General features: G+C 37.2%; 1 protein-coding gene across 1 annotated transcript; it reads right to left on the bottom strand.

Annotated features, from left to right (window-relative positions):
- Nucleotides 1–4,065: 4,065 nt before the first annotated feature.
- On the bottom strand, nucleotides 4,066–6,397 carry LOC143631908 (acyl-lipid omega-3 desaturase (cytochrome b5), endoplasmic reticulum-like). Its single transcript, XM_077100538.1, has 8 exons — nucleotides 6,065–6,397; nucleotides 5,869–5,958; nucleotides 5,494–5,560; nucleotides 5,283–5,375; nucleotides 4,987–5,172; nucleotides 4,833–4,913; nucleotides 4,494–4,631; nucleotides 4,066–4,394 (listed from the first exon to the last, which is right to left on the bottom strand). Exons 1-8 carry the CDS (start codon nucleotides 6,328–6,330, stop codon nucleotides 4,212–4,214), a joined length of 1,104 nt encoding a protein of 367 aa, XP_076956653.1. The 5' UTR covers nucleotides 6,331–6,397; the 3' UTR covers nucleotides 4,066–4,211.
- Between the last annotated feature and the right edge of the window lie 8,447 nt (nucleotides 6,398–14,844).

The following is a 14,844-nucleotide window of genomic DNA, read 5'->3' as shown; positions in this document are numbered from 1 at the left end:
ATCTGCAAGTCACAAGGAACAGTATAAGTACAAAAGATTATGAAAATAAGTCAAGTAAACTCATTAAGGTTAAAATACCTGCTCAAGGATGAGAATTGGAGTATTCAAGTACTTCTCCCCCACCTCAGCCATGTCAGCGCAGACAGCGTCAAGCTGATAAGGGTAGTCGGATGGATTCTTCTTTAGCATGCCATATTCATAACCATCCTTAAACCCCTCAGCCCGACCCACTAAGCGCGACACGTGTTCCTGACACTGCATGAGGAGACGTGAAAGGCCACTGTAGCACCTCGAGCACACGAAAGGTCTGACACATAACGTCTCTATCTCTGATGCATGTCAACATCAACCAACCACGTGCATTGACGATTCGTTTTAACCAAAGGGATGGAATTTCGCGCAACGCGCGTACAAGAAAAGAAAAAGAAAAAACAAGCCCTATTGAAAAAGCAAACTATTAAGTCTAATATCTATCTTACCTCGCTCGCGCGAGACAAGACACACATTAGACTGGGAGGGCTTGAAGGGGTATGCACCCCGCCTTAACATCGAGCGGGGCGGGTCAACCCACAAGATATAGACAAGAGGCTTGAAATCAGGAAACATCTGCGCGTGGCGCATATCACATATGCGCAAGCGCAAGCGGGGCGGGTCAACCCACAAAGCCAAAACCTATGCGCAAGCGCATGAAACATCTGCGCGTGGCGCATATCACATATGCACACAACACACACATTTAGTGTGAGGATAAAGAGAAGACCTTGCGCATCCCCGGGATAGGCGCATAAAGGCCGCGCGTAAGCGACACACAACAAATGAGACAATAGTCTAATCCAAATCAGGATAAGGACAACCATGATTGTACTCATCAGGCAACCTTCCAGAAGGTATCTTTTAAGGAATAAAGAATGTGCTGATGTTGACAGCTGCCAATGAAGGGTGGACAACTCAGCAAAGCCCATGTGCCACCACGTGATGGCACATGGGCCAGGTGAAATACCTTGGTCAGAGAATAATTAATGAAAAAGCACCAGGTGTCCTAAGTACACGTGGCGCGAAGCAATAGGAGGAGGCCAAAAAGGCCCTAATTGGGTCTGAGCCCAATCATTGGAAACCCTAATACTATAAATACCACACCACCTCAACAGTGGGAGGCAGGCAAGAAAATATATTCTAAGTCCTTTACTCATTTTCACATCCTTATTATCTTCTCCTACAATATCTGATTCTCACACCGGAGGGTTACCCCAAAGAGGACCCCTCTGTCCCTTTCTGAGGGGTAAGCTCACGGTGCTGTTCGTTTTGTAGGTAGAAGAACTCGTATCTCGGAAAACCATCGGTGATATAGCACACTTGTACCCGAGGAACGTTGATCGTATATAAGTAAGTCGATACACGCTTCTTCACGCTACAAAATATATTCGAATCATTTTCATATCTTTTCATCCAAACATTTGTGACACTCATGGCCAATCAAGTCTTTAATATTATTAATTTTTGATTTTATACTCTTATGTTTATGTAAGTAAATAGTTTCTAAAGATGCCGAAACGAGGGTCACGACAGTTTAGTTGGTGTCTTCTCAGTTGGGGTGGTTTGATTCGTGTCCATTCTAAAGTTTGTGACTGTTTGCGAACCATTGTCATGTGCAAGTTGCTTTAAATATATCTCATGTATTAAACTTTAATAATTTAGTGTACATTAGGTTTTATCAATTAGGATTTTGTGTTATACTTTTGTTTATGTTTATGTCTCTCTTTGTACTCGTATACATTCTTCATTAGTGAAGATACTGAAGCATACAAACTTTTTTGTGTTACATAGTGTTGAGGTGATTGTATATTTGTAATATTCGATCATTACTAATTTACTATGTTCATATGTCCCATGGACGGTCACACACGTATATATTAGTTTTATACTTTTATTTAAATTTTTTTGAAAGAAATAAACCATGAGTGCAAGGACTTGAACTGGTGTCCTATACGAAGTAAATAACATAGAGGTTCTTGAGCGCAAGGACTCAAATCGGCGTTCTATGAGTAAGTGGGATACACCACAGTGGGGTGTTGTGGGGGCAGTGGCGAAGGTTTGACTGAGGCACCGGGCGGACCGAGCTCAAAATGTACACAAAATTTCACAAACGAGGGGGGGCCCTCAAATTTTCGGCCGAAAAAGGCTAAACTTATACTACGTATAAAAATTTTCGACCGAAAATGTTTAAATTTACACTAATGCGCAAAAAAACAGGGGGGCGGGGCCACCCCGGGCCTTATGAAGCTTCGCCCTTGTGTGGGGGTATTGTGAAGAATGGGCGATATGGGGGAGTGTGGGGCCTGCATCTTTCTCTCTCACATACATACATACATACATACATATATAATAGGGCAACAAAGGGGTGATAAACCGTAGTGGGGTGTTGTGGAGAGAGGCTTCGAAGCCCCTCTACAAACAATGGCCTAAAGGGTTCTTTATTTGGTTCCTTAGTTAGAGGTTGCGGTTTCGATAGGTTGTTTTGGACCATCGAAATGAAGGGTTAATCCTAATTGTTAACAAGTAGAAGGGCTAAATGGTTAAACCGAGAAAAATAATTAGTTAAGGTTAGTATAAATAGAGATGTTAAGGTAATGTATTTTGTTAGCTTTTAACAATATTGAAGGAATCGTAGTGCGTTACCACGAAATTATCGGTGTTGTTCATATTACTTGATCTAGTTAATTCCAACGAGGCATGTTATTCTTTAACAAAAGATGGAAGATTTTGGTCCGGTGATGTGTACTTTTTTTAATATGTGACTAGAAGTGGTATTAGGCATTCTTGACGTTATTAGATTCATAGACAAATTATTAGGAATAAAAGTTTGGGATAAAGATAGAAGAACTTTAATAGGTGGGAAACATTAGGAATTGAAGGAAGGTATATCAAAGCTGAATCACGAGTTTAAGAGGGGTACGATGATTGTGGATCAGATAAACGGTCGAATTGCTTTGGTTAAGAATCTAAATGAAGTTGACTTTTTAAATCTTAAATATTTGGTGCAGATTCAAGATTAACGGGCATATAAAAGCGGAATAAAATTTTAAAGTTTATCATCGCTTTCTTAATACATATAATATTCTCAGTGGGTTAAGAAAAATTTTATTTTATTTATTTTCACACCTCTCGATTTTTGTCATCGCTGTCGTTGCTCATGACGTTATAGCCGTAGATCATGTTAACATGACACCAGAGAGAGTTGTAGGTTATGTAACCATAGCTTATTAGAACAGAATTTAGTAAATGTCACATTGCATCAGCCGATTGGCCACCGCCAACCTTCACCAATCAAATACGGTTACCAATCATGCAAGTTACATTATATGGTACACTATTTGTACCATAATTATTCTATATGGTATTATCGTCTCGCAAGAAAGACATTTTTATGTGTAATCTTTTGATAAAGTTAAATATTAGTGACTAATGCTAAGAAATTGTTGGTACAACAAGCATTTAATAAGTGAAGAAAAAATAGTCACATTGTGTCTGATTACTTGAAGGTCGTTGGTTGTCACTATTGATACGTCGACAGCTTGTGTTGTCACAAGAACATCACTTGGTCGACACCTGTTTTTCTCTTTTATATATCAGAATATTAAAAACTTATGATATAAATATGAACTGTTTTTTCATATATGAGTAGAATAATTGGCTTATCACCATGAAGTATAGTATTGATAAGAGATTCTATATATGTAAGTTGTTTAATTGTACTTTGGGTACCTACTTATACACAACTTGAAGCATAACATTTAATTAAATATTCAAGTCAAAATTACTTTAAAGATCGATAACTAAATCTATAAAGAACTTTTGTAATTAGCCTTTTGTTATAATGACATGTGCTGATAGTTAAAGATTGAAATATTTATGGTCTCAGTTTAAAACATGACTCAAAATAGTTTTTCTACCGTGGTGGTGTTGCCGGGAAAACCAGGAATACAACATAAAAATCAGTACGGATGCTATTAAAATTATTTATTAGGTTTAGACAATTACTAGCACTAAAATCAAAAGAAAACGAAGTTTAATAAATATGATCCTTTCACCAATTAAAATCATATAACATAACTTCCATAATCCATTACCAACGATAAATAACACTAATGTAAGTTTTATTTTCTTTCAAGACTTCTCTCCAATAAGGAAATCTTCAAACTAGGTATGATCAATCACTCGACCTTCTTCCCAACCATTCGATAATCGGTTTGGTAATAAACGATGTCACCGGCATCACTAACGTAATGGTCTTGTTTGATGCTTCTAACCAAGTTATCTATCAAGTGAAGAGGTATTGGACCGGACTTTTTAGGCTCTCGGTAATATTTCCCAAGCACCGACTTTGCAGCATTTGTCTACATAACACGTAATAAATTAAAAAAGACAAGAAAGGAAGACGATCACGAGTTAAAAACATAAAACTTAGACAAGATAGATTATAGATAGATATATACCGCTTCGACTAAGTGATAATGTGGGATTTGTGGGAAAAGATGATGGATGACATGAGTGCCAATGTCATGATGAATGTTGTTGAAGATTCCGTAATCCCGGTCAACAGTAGTCAACCCTCCCCTCAAATAACTCCATTCCTATTCGAAATAATTAAAAACAAAAACCGTTAATTCCTAACTTATAACATATAACAGGCAATATAGTTTGCTAGACGTGACAATTTCAACACTTGTACTATAAACAAGTTGAAAAGCTTTAGATACTCTTAAATTGAATAGATTGACATCTTAGTTATTATTATTATTATTATAAAAAATATTGACTAAGTTGATCTTTACCTTGCCACGGTACCAAGGAAGCTTTTGCTCGTGCCCGTGGTGATGTAAATAAGTAACGAAATCCAACCACATTACAAAAATCTACATATAAAAACACAAATTAGTCAAAAGTACGATAAAAATACCCTTAAAACGAAAACAAAACAATATTTACCAAATAAGGAACTATATAGATCTTGAACAGTAGGGTTGGACCAATAACAGTTGATAAATAGATTAGATTCGCAACCATAAGAGTCCAACACAACGTCGATGTCACAATATAACGTCTTTCATTCGGGGCGAACATGTCACTATACGGGTTAAAATGTGACCCTGATTTTCCAGGGCTCCTTTTCCACTGTTTCATTTCATACAAATATTGTTAGACAAAACGAGTCGAGCTAGTACGCATTGATAAATTGTACAGTACAAGTCATCAATGCAACATGATGAATCAATATATATTACCAAGTATAATGGGTATGCGAATAAAGGTAGAGGCACTTTGAATCTGAGCAGTTTTGTCGGAGCATCTAATGCCGTGTATGTCTTTTCCGATAACTGAATAGATACATTATATAAATAAATAATAAATCATATTAAATAACATTTATGCAGAAAATAATATTAACAAAATCTAGATATTTATGTTACTAGTAAAAACTAATAAAAATATTACCGGCACCCATGATTCATCATTTTCGACATGACCATGGTTTTGATGATGAGTTCTATGACTAATCCTCCTATTTTCCAAAAAAAAAACAAATAAATTATACATAAACAAACAAGCAAATAAAAAAAAATTATTCAGTTTGACGTAAAACTGTAATTATGTTGTAGCCCAATATATATGCATATACCACACACAAAAAAAAGTGAACTAGGGCGACAAATTATTAGCCCCCCCAGCCCCTTTGTCGTCCTGGGGGCGGTGTGCTAAAGATTTATTGCCCCAAAATGGACATTTTATCGTCCCATTACCGAGGGCCTTAAAATTTTAGTCGGGTAAAAAAACCACCAAAAGGGTAAATAGGTAATTTTACAAACTTACCACCCGTGGTAGGGTACGAGGATGGCCGAATGTAAGATATGGCCCACAATGCTATTAAGATTAGGGTTATCAGAAAAGCTTCCATGACCACTAAAAAATAACCAAAAAAACAAGATTTCAGATCTAAAATGGTAAAAAAAAAAGTACAACAATCAATCCACAAAGTACAAACAAACAATGCACAGTAAATAAATACCAATCATGACCAAGAACAAAGACAGCCCAAAACATAGTCCCTTGAGCAACCCAATAAACCGGCCACACCCATGAACAGTTCTTAAACACAACCGCAACAACGGTTAACAACAAAATGACCAAAATGTCCCTGAGGACATAGCTCAGTGACCGGTAAGGGTTCTTGATCCAACAATGGTCGGGAATGGCGGCGCGGATGTCCGCCACCTTGAACGGCGGCGGCGCGCTTGGGTCGAACTGGTGGTTGGTCGGAGATGAGACCGTCATTGTTGGTTGCAGAGGTTTATTAATGGTGGGGCTCGAGGGTGGTTTGAAGAAGATGAAAGAAAACCTCTATATTATAATGGTTTTCTCAAACCCAAGGAGAAAGGGTTTGGGAGGGTCGGCTTATATAATGCTGGAAAGTGTATAATTGTACCACTTATGGTTACGTAATCAAATTTTTTCGGGTGTTTCGGATTCCTTATTTTACCTGCTTATAAATTTTGACATAAGTTATAAATTATTCGTTCGCCGAAAAGTTCTTTATGTTCGTTTATTTATTAAACGAATGAATATCAACACATGTTCCGTTCATTGATTTAACTAATTAACGTTTGTTTATGTCTGTTTATTTATGTAATAATAAAAAATAATTAAATAATATATGGATAATTAATCTACTTAAAAGTTTATATCTTTGTTCAATTATATTCTTTTAAATTTTAAACAAACAAACAAACAAAAATGTTCATTTTTTAAATACAGGAACATGAATATAAATATTTATTTGATTAAGTATGTGTTCGTTGTCATTTGATTCATTTGCAGGCTTTCAATATTCACAATGATGAATACATCGGTCTCAATCTCTATGCCATGTCGAATTTATTTTTTGTTCGTGAACACATCATTCCCTTAATAAACGAACATGAACAAGACATTGTTCGTGTTCATTCGGTTCGTTTACATCCCTACACATTCCCTAACACCTGTTAAATTTCTCAAAAATTAATAAGTCATAAGTTGTATAAAATAAGCAATCCCAATTTCCAAACACCCCCTTATAATATGACGATTTTATCTAAAGTATGCATCACTCATACTATGTGCATCCAAGTTTATACAATGTTTCTTCTAATAATACTACACTTATATATAACTTTGTGAAGACTATTGCACCCAATGTTGTAGTGTTTGTACGTTCGTTTCATCATTTTGGTTTGCCAAACACAATCTGGCCTTATAAATCATAAATTATAACAGAAATATAAATAATCTTTGAGGTCAGAACTTGTAAAATAATATAGAAGGTATTAATTCTTAATACACAACATTATATAGGCTGACAGTTCAAGCCCACAGGTTAGTCTCCAAGAATCGTAAATCTTTTTAGGCAAGAGATAAAAAAAAAAGTTTGGTTTTTAAATATAAACCAAGGATTTATATTTAGTAGAATAGGCTTTGCGATTCAAAAGGGGATAGCGGCGCAGCTTGTTGCTCGCTTACCCATTATCCAGGTGTAGTTCGGTTTGTGTTATATATAAAAGGATTTACGGGATTATTGTTAGTTAAGTAATTAGGTTTAAACATTAAAAATACATATTTTTTAGTTAAAAAAGTATAAAATTTAGAAGAAAAAATTTTTGGGCCTCTCTGGGTGTCCGGCCGGGGTCGGTTGACCACCCGGCCCTACCTCATAATCGGTCTTGCTTGGCATATGCGTCGGGAGACGGTTTTACCCAGTGTTTGAGGTTGTTGCTATGACAGTGTTATTGATTCGGATTTGAAGCGCCAAATAAGTATACATACTAGTCATATAGTTTTTGATAATTATTTATATTTATTAAATATTATTTAAATGAGTTAATTTAAAAGTTATAATTGGTTAGACTGATACTATCGAAAATAATTGAAAATATAAACCAAATAAAATATAGGAAACAAATGCCAGTATCGGTACCAATATTTGTGGTGGTTCAGTACGGTAACGATACTTAACACGAAATGGCTCATCCTAAATTATTAACACAATGATGAATTGACGTAAAATTCGTTTCATGTTTATAAGATTTCTCTTACGACGTATATTGTTAGCATGTTACTAAATTGAGATATTGTTAGTATGTTACTAAATCGTACCGTACTAAAAATAATCTCATATAGTAGTTAAGTTATTTTGAACGAAAATAGTCTTGTTCAAATTTACATATATTCTCAATCTCACTTTTGATTCTTTCACGATCTCCATTCCCGATTTGATTTGATCCTAGCTAAATAAACACAATATAAACTTCGAAAAGAAAATAAATAAATCAACCGAAAGTGAGTTAAAAAAACGAATACTTAAGAAAGTGATACAAAAGTAGGTAATGAGTATTTCCGAAAGAAAAGTATCTATTGGTGTCTTGATCAGAACCGGCAAAGATAAAAGCATGGTTGAGCCATATGACCATATCGAAATTCATTTCAAATTTCAGTCTAAACAAAAAATAATATTCAACTCTCATTTTATATTAAACTAGTAGAGTGTCCGCGCGATGCGGCGGTGAACAATAGTTAAAGGTTGTTAACGAGCTAATATAATCCAAACCAGGGCTAGCTCGAACTGGACTCGAACTTCATTCCGAGCTGAATTGGCTAGGCTTCAAATTAAACTTGAGATGATATGCTTGACTGTCAGTGTATGATTTGTTGTCCACAGCTGATCGAATAAGTTAAGGGTAGTTTAGTCTTTATGTTTAATGTAATATGGCTCATTCGCTAGGCATGTTTAGCGAATGAGGTCCATTCATTATAGATTAAGCTCATTCGCTAAGGGATTTAGCATGTTAGGTTAACCCCTCACCGCTTTGACTCACAAAGGCACTAAGTACAATTGGGGTGACGCGCAAGAATCCGCTTTTCAACTGTTGAAAACCAAACTCTGTAGCGCCCCTATTCTAGCCCTCCCCGAGGGAACGGAAAATTTTGAGGTACACTGTGACGCATCGATACAAGGTCTTGGTTGTGTGCTGATGCAACTCGAGAAGGTTATAGCTTATGCCTCTCGACAACTACGGGTTCACGAGAAGAACTACACGACCCATGATTTGGAACTCGGAGCTGTGGTGTTTGCCCTTAAGATATGGAGGCATTACTTGTACGGTACCAAGTTTACCATTTACACCAACCACAAGAGTCTCCAACATATCTACGATCAGAAGGAGCTGAACATGCGACAGCGTCGTTGGGTCGAGCTGCTCAAGGATTATGATTGTGCCATCAAGTACCACCCTGGCAAAGCCAATTTAGTGGCCGGCGCCCTCAGCAGAAAAGAAACAGATAAACCCAGACGAGTGCGAGCATTGCAACTCACGATTCATGCAAACTTACCTGACCAGATTCGCGAGGCGCAACACGAAGCTTTGAAAGATGATAATCTTCCATCGGAACTCATGCGGGGCATGAACAAGCAACTTGAAACCAGATCGGACGGGGTCCGATATTTTGAGAACCGGATTTGGGTTCCACGGTACGGAGAGTTGAGAACTCTGGTGATGGACGAAGCTCACAAGTCCCGATATTCTATCCACCCTGGCTCAGATAAAATGTACCATGACTTAAAGGCACTTTACTGGTGGCCGAACATGAAAGCCGACATTGCCACCTACGTGAGCAAATGCTTGACTTGTGCCAGAGTCAAAATAGAATACCAGAAATCATCTGGTCTACTGCAACAACCGGAACTTCCAATGTGGAAATGGGAACACATTTCAATGGATTTTATCACGGGATTACCCAAAACACCGACGGGATGCGATACCATCTGGGTGATCGTTGACCGATTGACTAAGTCTGCACACTTCTTAGCGATTAAGGCATCGGACAAAATGGAAAGACTGACTCGTGTTTACATGAAAGAAGTGGTGTCTAGACACGGAGTGCCTGTCTCAATCATTTCTGATCGAGATTCTCGTTTCACTTCGCACTTTTGGAAGTCGCTGCAAAGCGCACTAGGCACCCGTCTTGATATGAGCACAGCATACCATCCTCAGACGGATGGGCAAAGTGAACGAACTATTCAGACCCTGGAGGATATGTTGCGTGCATGCGTGTTGGATTTCCGAAAAAGTTGGGAACCTCACTTACCTTTGGTAGAGTTTTCGTATAATAACAGCTACCACGCAAGTATTAAAGCAGCGCCGTTTGAAGCGCTGTACGGACGGAAGTGTCGATCACCACTCTGCTGGGCAGAGGTGGGTGACAGCCAAATCACTGGTCCGGAACTGGTACTCGAAACTTCGGAAAAGATTGTTCAAATCCGAAATCGCATGGCAGCAGCACGAGATCGCCAAAAGAGTTACGTCGACAAGCGCCGAAAGCCTCTCGAATTTCAAGTAAATGACCAAGTGTTACTTAAAGTCTCACCTTGGAAAGGTGTGGTTCGCTTTGGTAAGCGAAACAAACTCAACCCACGATATGTTGGTCCTTACCGGATAACTGAGCGCATTGGTCCGGTGGCGTACCGACTGGACCTACCAACGGAACTCAGTGGCGTACACAATGTATTCCACGTATCCAATTTGAAGAAATGCTTATCCGATGAAACCCAAGTAGTCCCTTTGGAGGAACTGCAAGTTGATGAACAGTTACGTTTCATTGAAGAACCAGTCGAGGTTTTGGATTGGGAAACCAAAACGCTCAAGCACAGCAAAATTCCAATCGTTAAGGTTCGTTGGAACTCGAGACGTGGACCGGAGTTCACGTGGGAACGCGAGGATCAAATGATGAAAAAGTATCCTCACCTTTTTGAAGGGCTGACCAAACACAGAAAACCGCGAAACCCGGCAAACCGTCAGAAATCACCGGAGGTATGAATTAAATTTCGGGACGAAATTTCTTTCTACTAGGGGATGATATGACAAACTGAAAATTTTTCTTACTTTTTCAGACACTCATCACGACTTGACTCAAATTTTCGGGACGAAAATTCTTTAACATGGGAATGATGTGACAATCGTCAATTTCAGGTTAACTCCGTTAACTCAACTCCGTCAATTCAAACTTAAGATCATTGAATCTATAACGCACACTTCATTACATTTAAACTAGGGTTTAAATGACGCTTAACACTTACTACATGTGTAGTCTTTCGGAAATTGCACCGAAACGCAAACGAGTTGACACAAACGATTGGTGAATAAACGAAAAACGTCAAAACAGTAATTATGTGATAATTATGTGTTAGACTTATGTGTTATGTGATAACATCGTTATAAACACTAACTCAAGATGTAAACAAGTTAGTTTAAGCTAGATAAGTAATACTTAGAAGTGGAGGGGCCAAAGTGTAACATAGTATTATTATAAATAATAATAATAATAATAATAATAATAAACCCTAACTTGTTATTTCTCTCCCTACACAAACCGATCAGCCCCCCCCCCCCCCTGGCTCCTTGGCTGCCGTCGACATACACACACATACATACAACAAATTTCAAGCTTTTGATTCAAGATTAAGGTGCTAGGAAGTTATAATCAACTATCCTATGCATCCTTTATACTTAATCTTGACTTTTAATGGGTTAATTACAAACCCTAGATGCCGATTTTTATATGTTAGTGTGTTCATATGATTTTGTTTGATTTGATGATGTATTGATGATGATATGATAACTAGAATGATATTGTTACAGGTTAATTGCTTGTGTCTTTGATTTGAGTTCAAACAAAAACCCTAATCATGTATGTAATGTGTAATTGATGTGCATGGATAGTGATTATGGAGTCTAGAGTGTTATATGAATGCATGATGGTCCATAGATAGTTAATATGTTGAGTTTGGATGCAAACAGTTTCTGGACAGATTGTGTTATTGATGTTTAAGTGACTGTAACGAAGTGTAAATGTGAAAATTGGTTGAGATTATTGATATTAAGTAAACTAGGTTAAGTCTAGTTTCAAAAGAATATAAATTTGCAATTTTTGGACGTGGAATTGTTAACTTTTATGATTTTACAAAAACGTTGTGTAAAGCTGAGCTGTTAGACCTGCTGTTAGGTTGTTTTGTAAATGTTATATCTCATGAACTACGAGACCAATTGGGTTGGTTCCACTTCTGGAAGTTGACTCATTGAGTTAGGAACCTAACCCAAGTGGTCTTGCATTTATTGGATTTTTCGTTTAACGGGAATTGCAAATAACATTCTGTTGCGCATGAATTTGATTGTTATGAGTTTGTTGTAATGATTTGATGATTGTGAGAAAACTATGTGGAATAAAAATATAATAAAGTATGTTCTGGAAACCTAAGACATATATGCTTCTGTGATGATTTTTGGTAAATTAATTGAGATGCTATGATAGGTGGAATAGTACAATCTTTCAAGTAGAATTTCTGTCTCGGTGAAACTAGCTGCTGAGTTTTGTGAAAATGCATGAAACATGATACTTGCTAATTTATTATCGTGTTTTGATTAAATTGCCCTTGAGGGGAATGATTGCAAGTTAATTGTCGTGTTTTGACCAAATTGCCCTTGCGGGGAATAATAGCAAATTGATTGTAATGATTTGACCAAATTGCCCTCGTGGGGAATAGTTGCTAGTTAATTGTTATGTGTTGACCAAATTGCCCTTACAGGGAGTAATTGCTAGTGATGTACTTTATGAATACGTGACACGTAAATAATTGCTTACACATGTAACGTATCACAAATACACTTGTTAAAGTCACACACGATTCACAAACGAAACACGAAATATGTTACGTGCATAGGTATTATGAGCCGGGTCTAGAGACTGGATAATATTCCGACACTTAGAAAAACCTCTTTGTTGTTTTAGAACGCTAGAGAGAGTTTTTCTGTGACGCGCATCTTGGTGAATTATTTTGGGAATACTTCGCAAACAGTGAGTTTCACTTTCCCCTTTTAAACTGTTTTTAAACGCTTTTCACTTGGGGGAGATAACATACTCCGATACACGCATTTAAGGTTTTGTTAATATAGATTATATATCACTTGTAAAGACTAAGTGGCAAACGCAATAATTAAAGTCCTTCATAACATCGAACCGGTTAATATTTGGATAATAGCGAGTCACTGTTGAGTAGTACTACTGGGTTTGACAAACCCCACCCAACGCTAAACTCGACTGGAGGTCGAGTGGGTGTAATCTTGGCTAAACACATACCATGGTCTGGATGACCTGGTGGCAAGGCAAATGATAAACAGTCAGCTTCGGTGTCGAACACTTAGTGATACTTGTTTTATAGGCTAGCTACCTATAGATATATAATTGACATAACACTATCTGGTAACGCAAAACGCTGTATCGCAAAACGCTGTAACGCAAAACGCTGAACGCAAACGCTAAACGCTTTATTTTATATAAACTGTGAACTCACCAACCTTGTGTTGACACTTTTAGTATGTTATTCTCAGGTAGCCGAGGCGGGCGCGCGGTTTAGGATCATGCATTGCTTGAAACACTTTTAATTATGCAAACTTATTTTAAACTGTTATCATTGGTTTTTAAGTCGTCCTGCGTGACGCAACATTGGTTTCTATGGTTTTACGCTTCCGCACTTATTTTCATTTAAACGTTTTTATGGTTTGATTATAACTTATAACTAATGATTCCGATCCTGTTAGTTCACACCCTCTGACGGTAAAACTCCGTTAGTGGATTTTGAGGGTGTGACATACTCGTAACCGATGTCGGTACGCATGTAACCCGACATCAAAGGCTTAACCAGTGTCGGTGTAACCCGACGATGTTAAACGCCTTGCCAGAACCCGGTTGTCGGCCGTAAATCGTGTTCGTGTAACATGCGAATTTTTTAAAATTACAAAGTATAGCATTACTATACTCAAATTAAAGAGAACAAAATTCTCGTTTTTATGGTGTAGTTTATTTTTTTAAATATTAACGTATGAAATAGTTATGATCTTTTAAAAATCGTGAGGGGTAGTTGTTTTACTTGAGGGGCCAAAAATATAATTATTGTTTATATAGTAAAAGTTGATAAAAATTGAGGGGCCAAGATGTAAGTATTGATATAAAGACATCTTTACCATTAAAAAGAAGTTAAGACATGCATTAAGACTTGTAAACTTAGCAATATTTGTTAGACCTCTTAACTTTTAAGAGGTCCTTCACTCACTCTTTATATATGGTAGAGATTTTAATACCAACCATAAAAACATACTCATATTCGTAATTATAAGGGGGAGAATACCATTGTTATATGATTCGAACTCTGGTAAGTTGGGTTGCATATGACTGGTTAGCTTTTCAGATTCTCCGACAACCAACTACACTCAGGGTCGTCTCAACATCCTCAGAGGCCTAAAACTAACAAAAATGTTGAGGTATTTTTATTTTCTTTTGTGTATGCGTACAGCGCTAGAGAGTATACATGATTATAGCATATGAATGACATGTCATGATAATAAAATGCAATAATCGTTAGCTTGTGGCTCATCATTGAGTTACTGATTCTAAAAGAACTCTACTTTCAAAATCTTATAATACGTAATTCTTATTTAAGATGAAAGCCCTATAAATCTGGAGGCCTAAAGCCATTGCCACATTTAGCTTACCCACGAGACGGCCCTAACTACACAAGCGTCATTATTATTTTTTATTGTTATTAGAGCACCTACAACATGTTACATATATTGAGGTCCAGATCGAGGTGGAAAGGAGTGGACGAAAGAAAGCACACTTGTAACGATGTAGGGAAAGTTTGTCAAGCAAGTTTTAAGGCTATGTGTAATTGGGCAACATGTGGGATGAATTTGGATGATTTCTGGC

The sequence above is a fragment of the Bidens hawaiensis genome, unplaced genomic scaffold (genome assembly GCF_021521415.1).
Source record: "Bidens hawaiensis isolate Kalapana, Puna unplaced genomic scaffold, B.hawaiensis_p1.1 tig00006258_1, whole genome shotgun sequence".
Lineage (NCBI taxonomy): Eukaryota > Viridiplantae > Streptophyta > Magnoliopsida > Asterales > Asteraceae > Bidens > Bidens hawaiensis.
The sequence above is the reverse complement of the archived record's forward strand: the minus strand, read 5'-3'. Positions and strand labels throughout refer to the sequence as shown.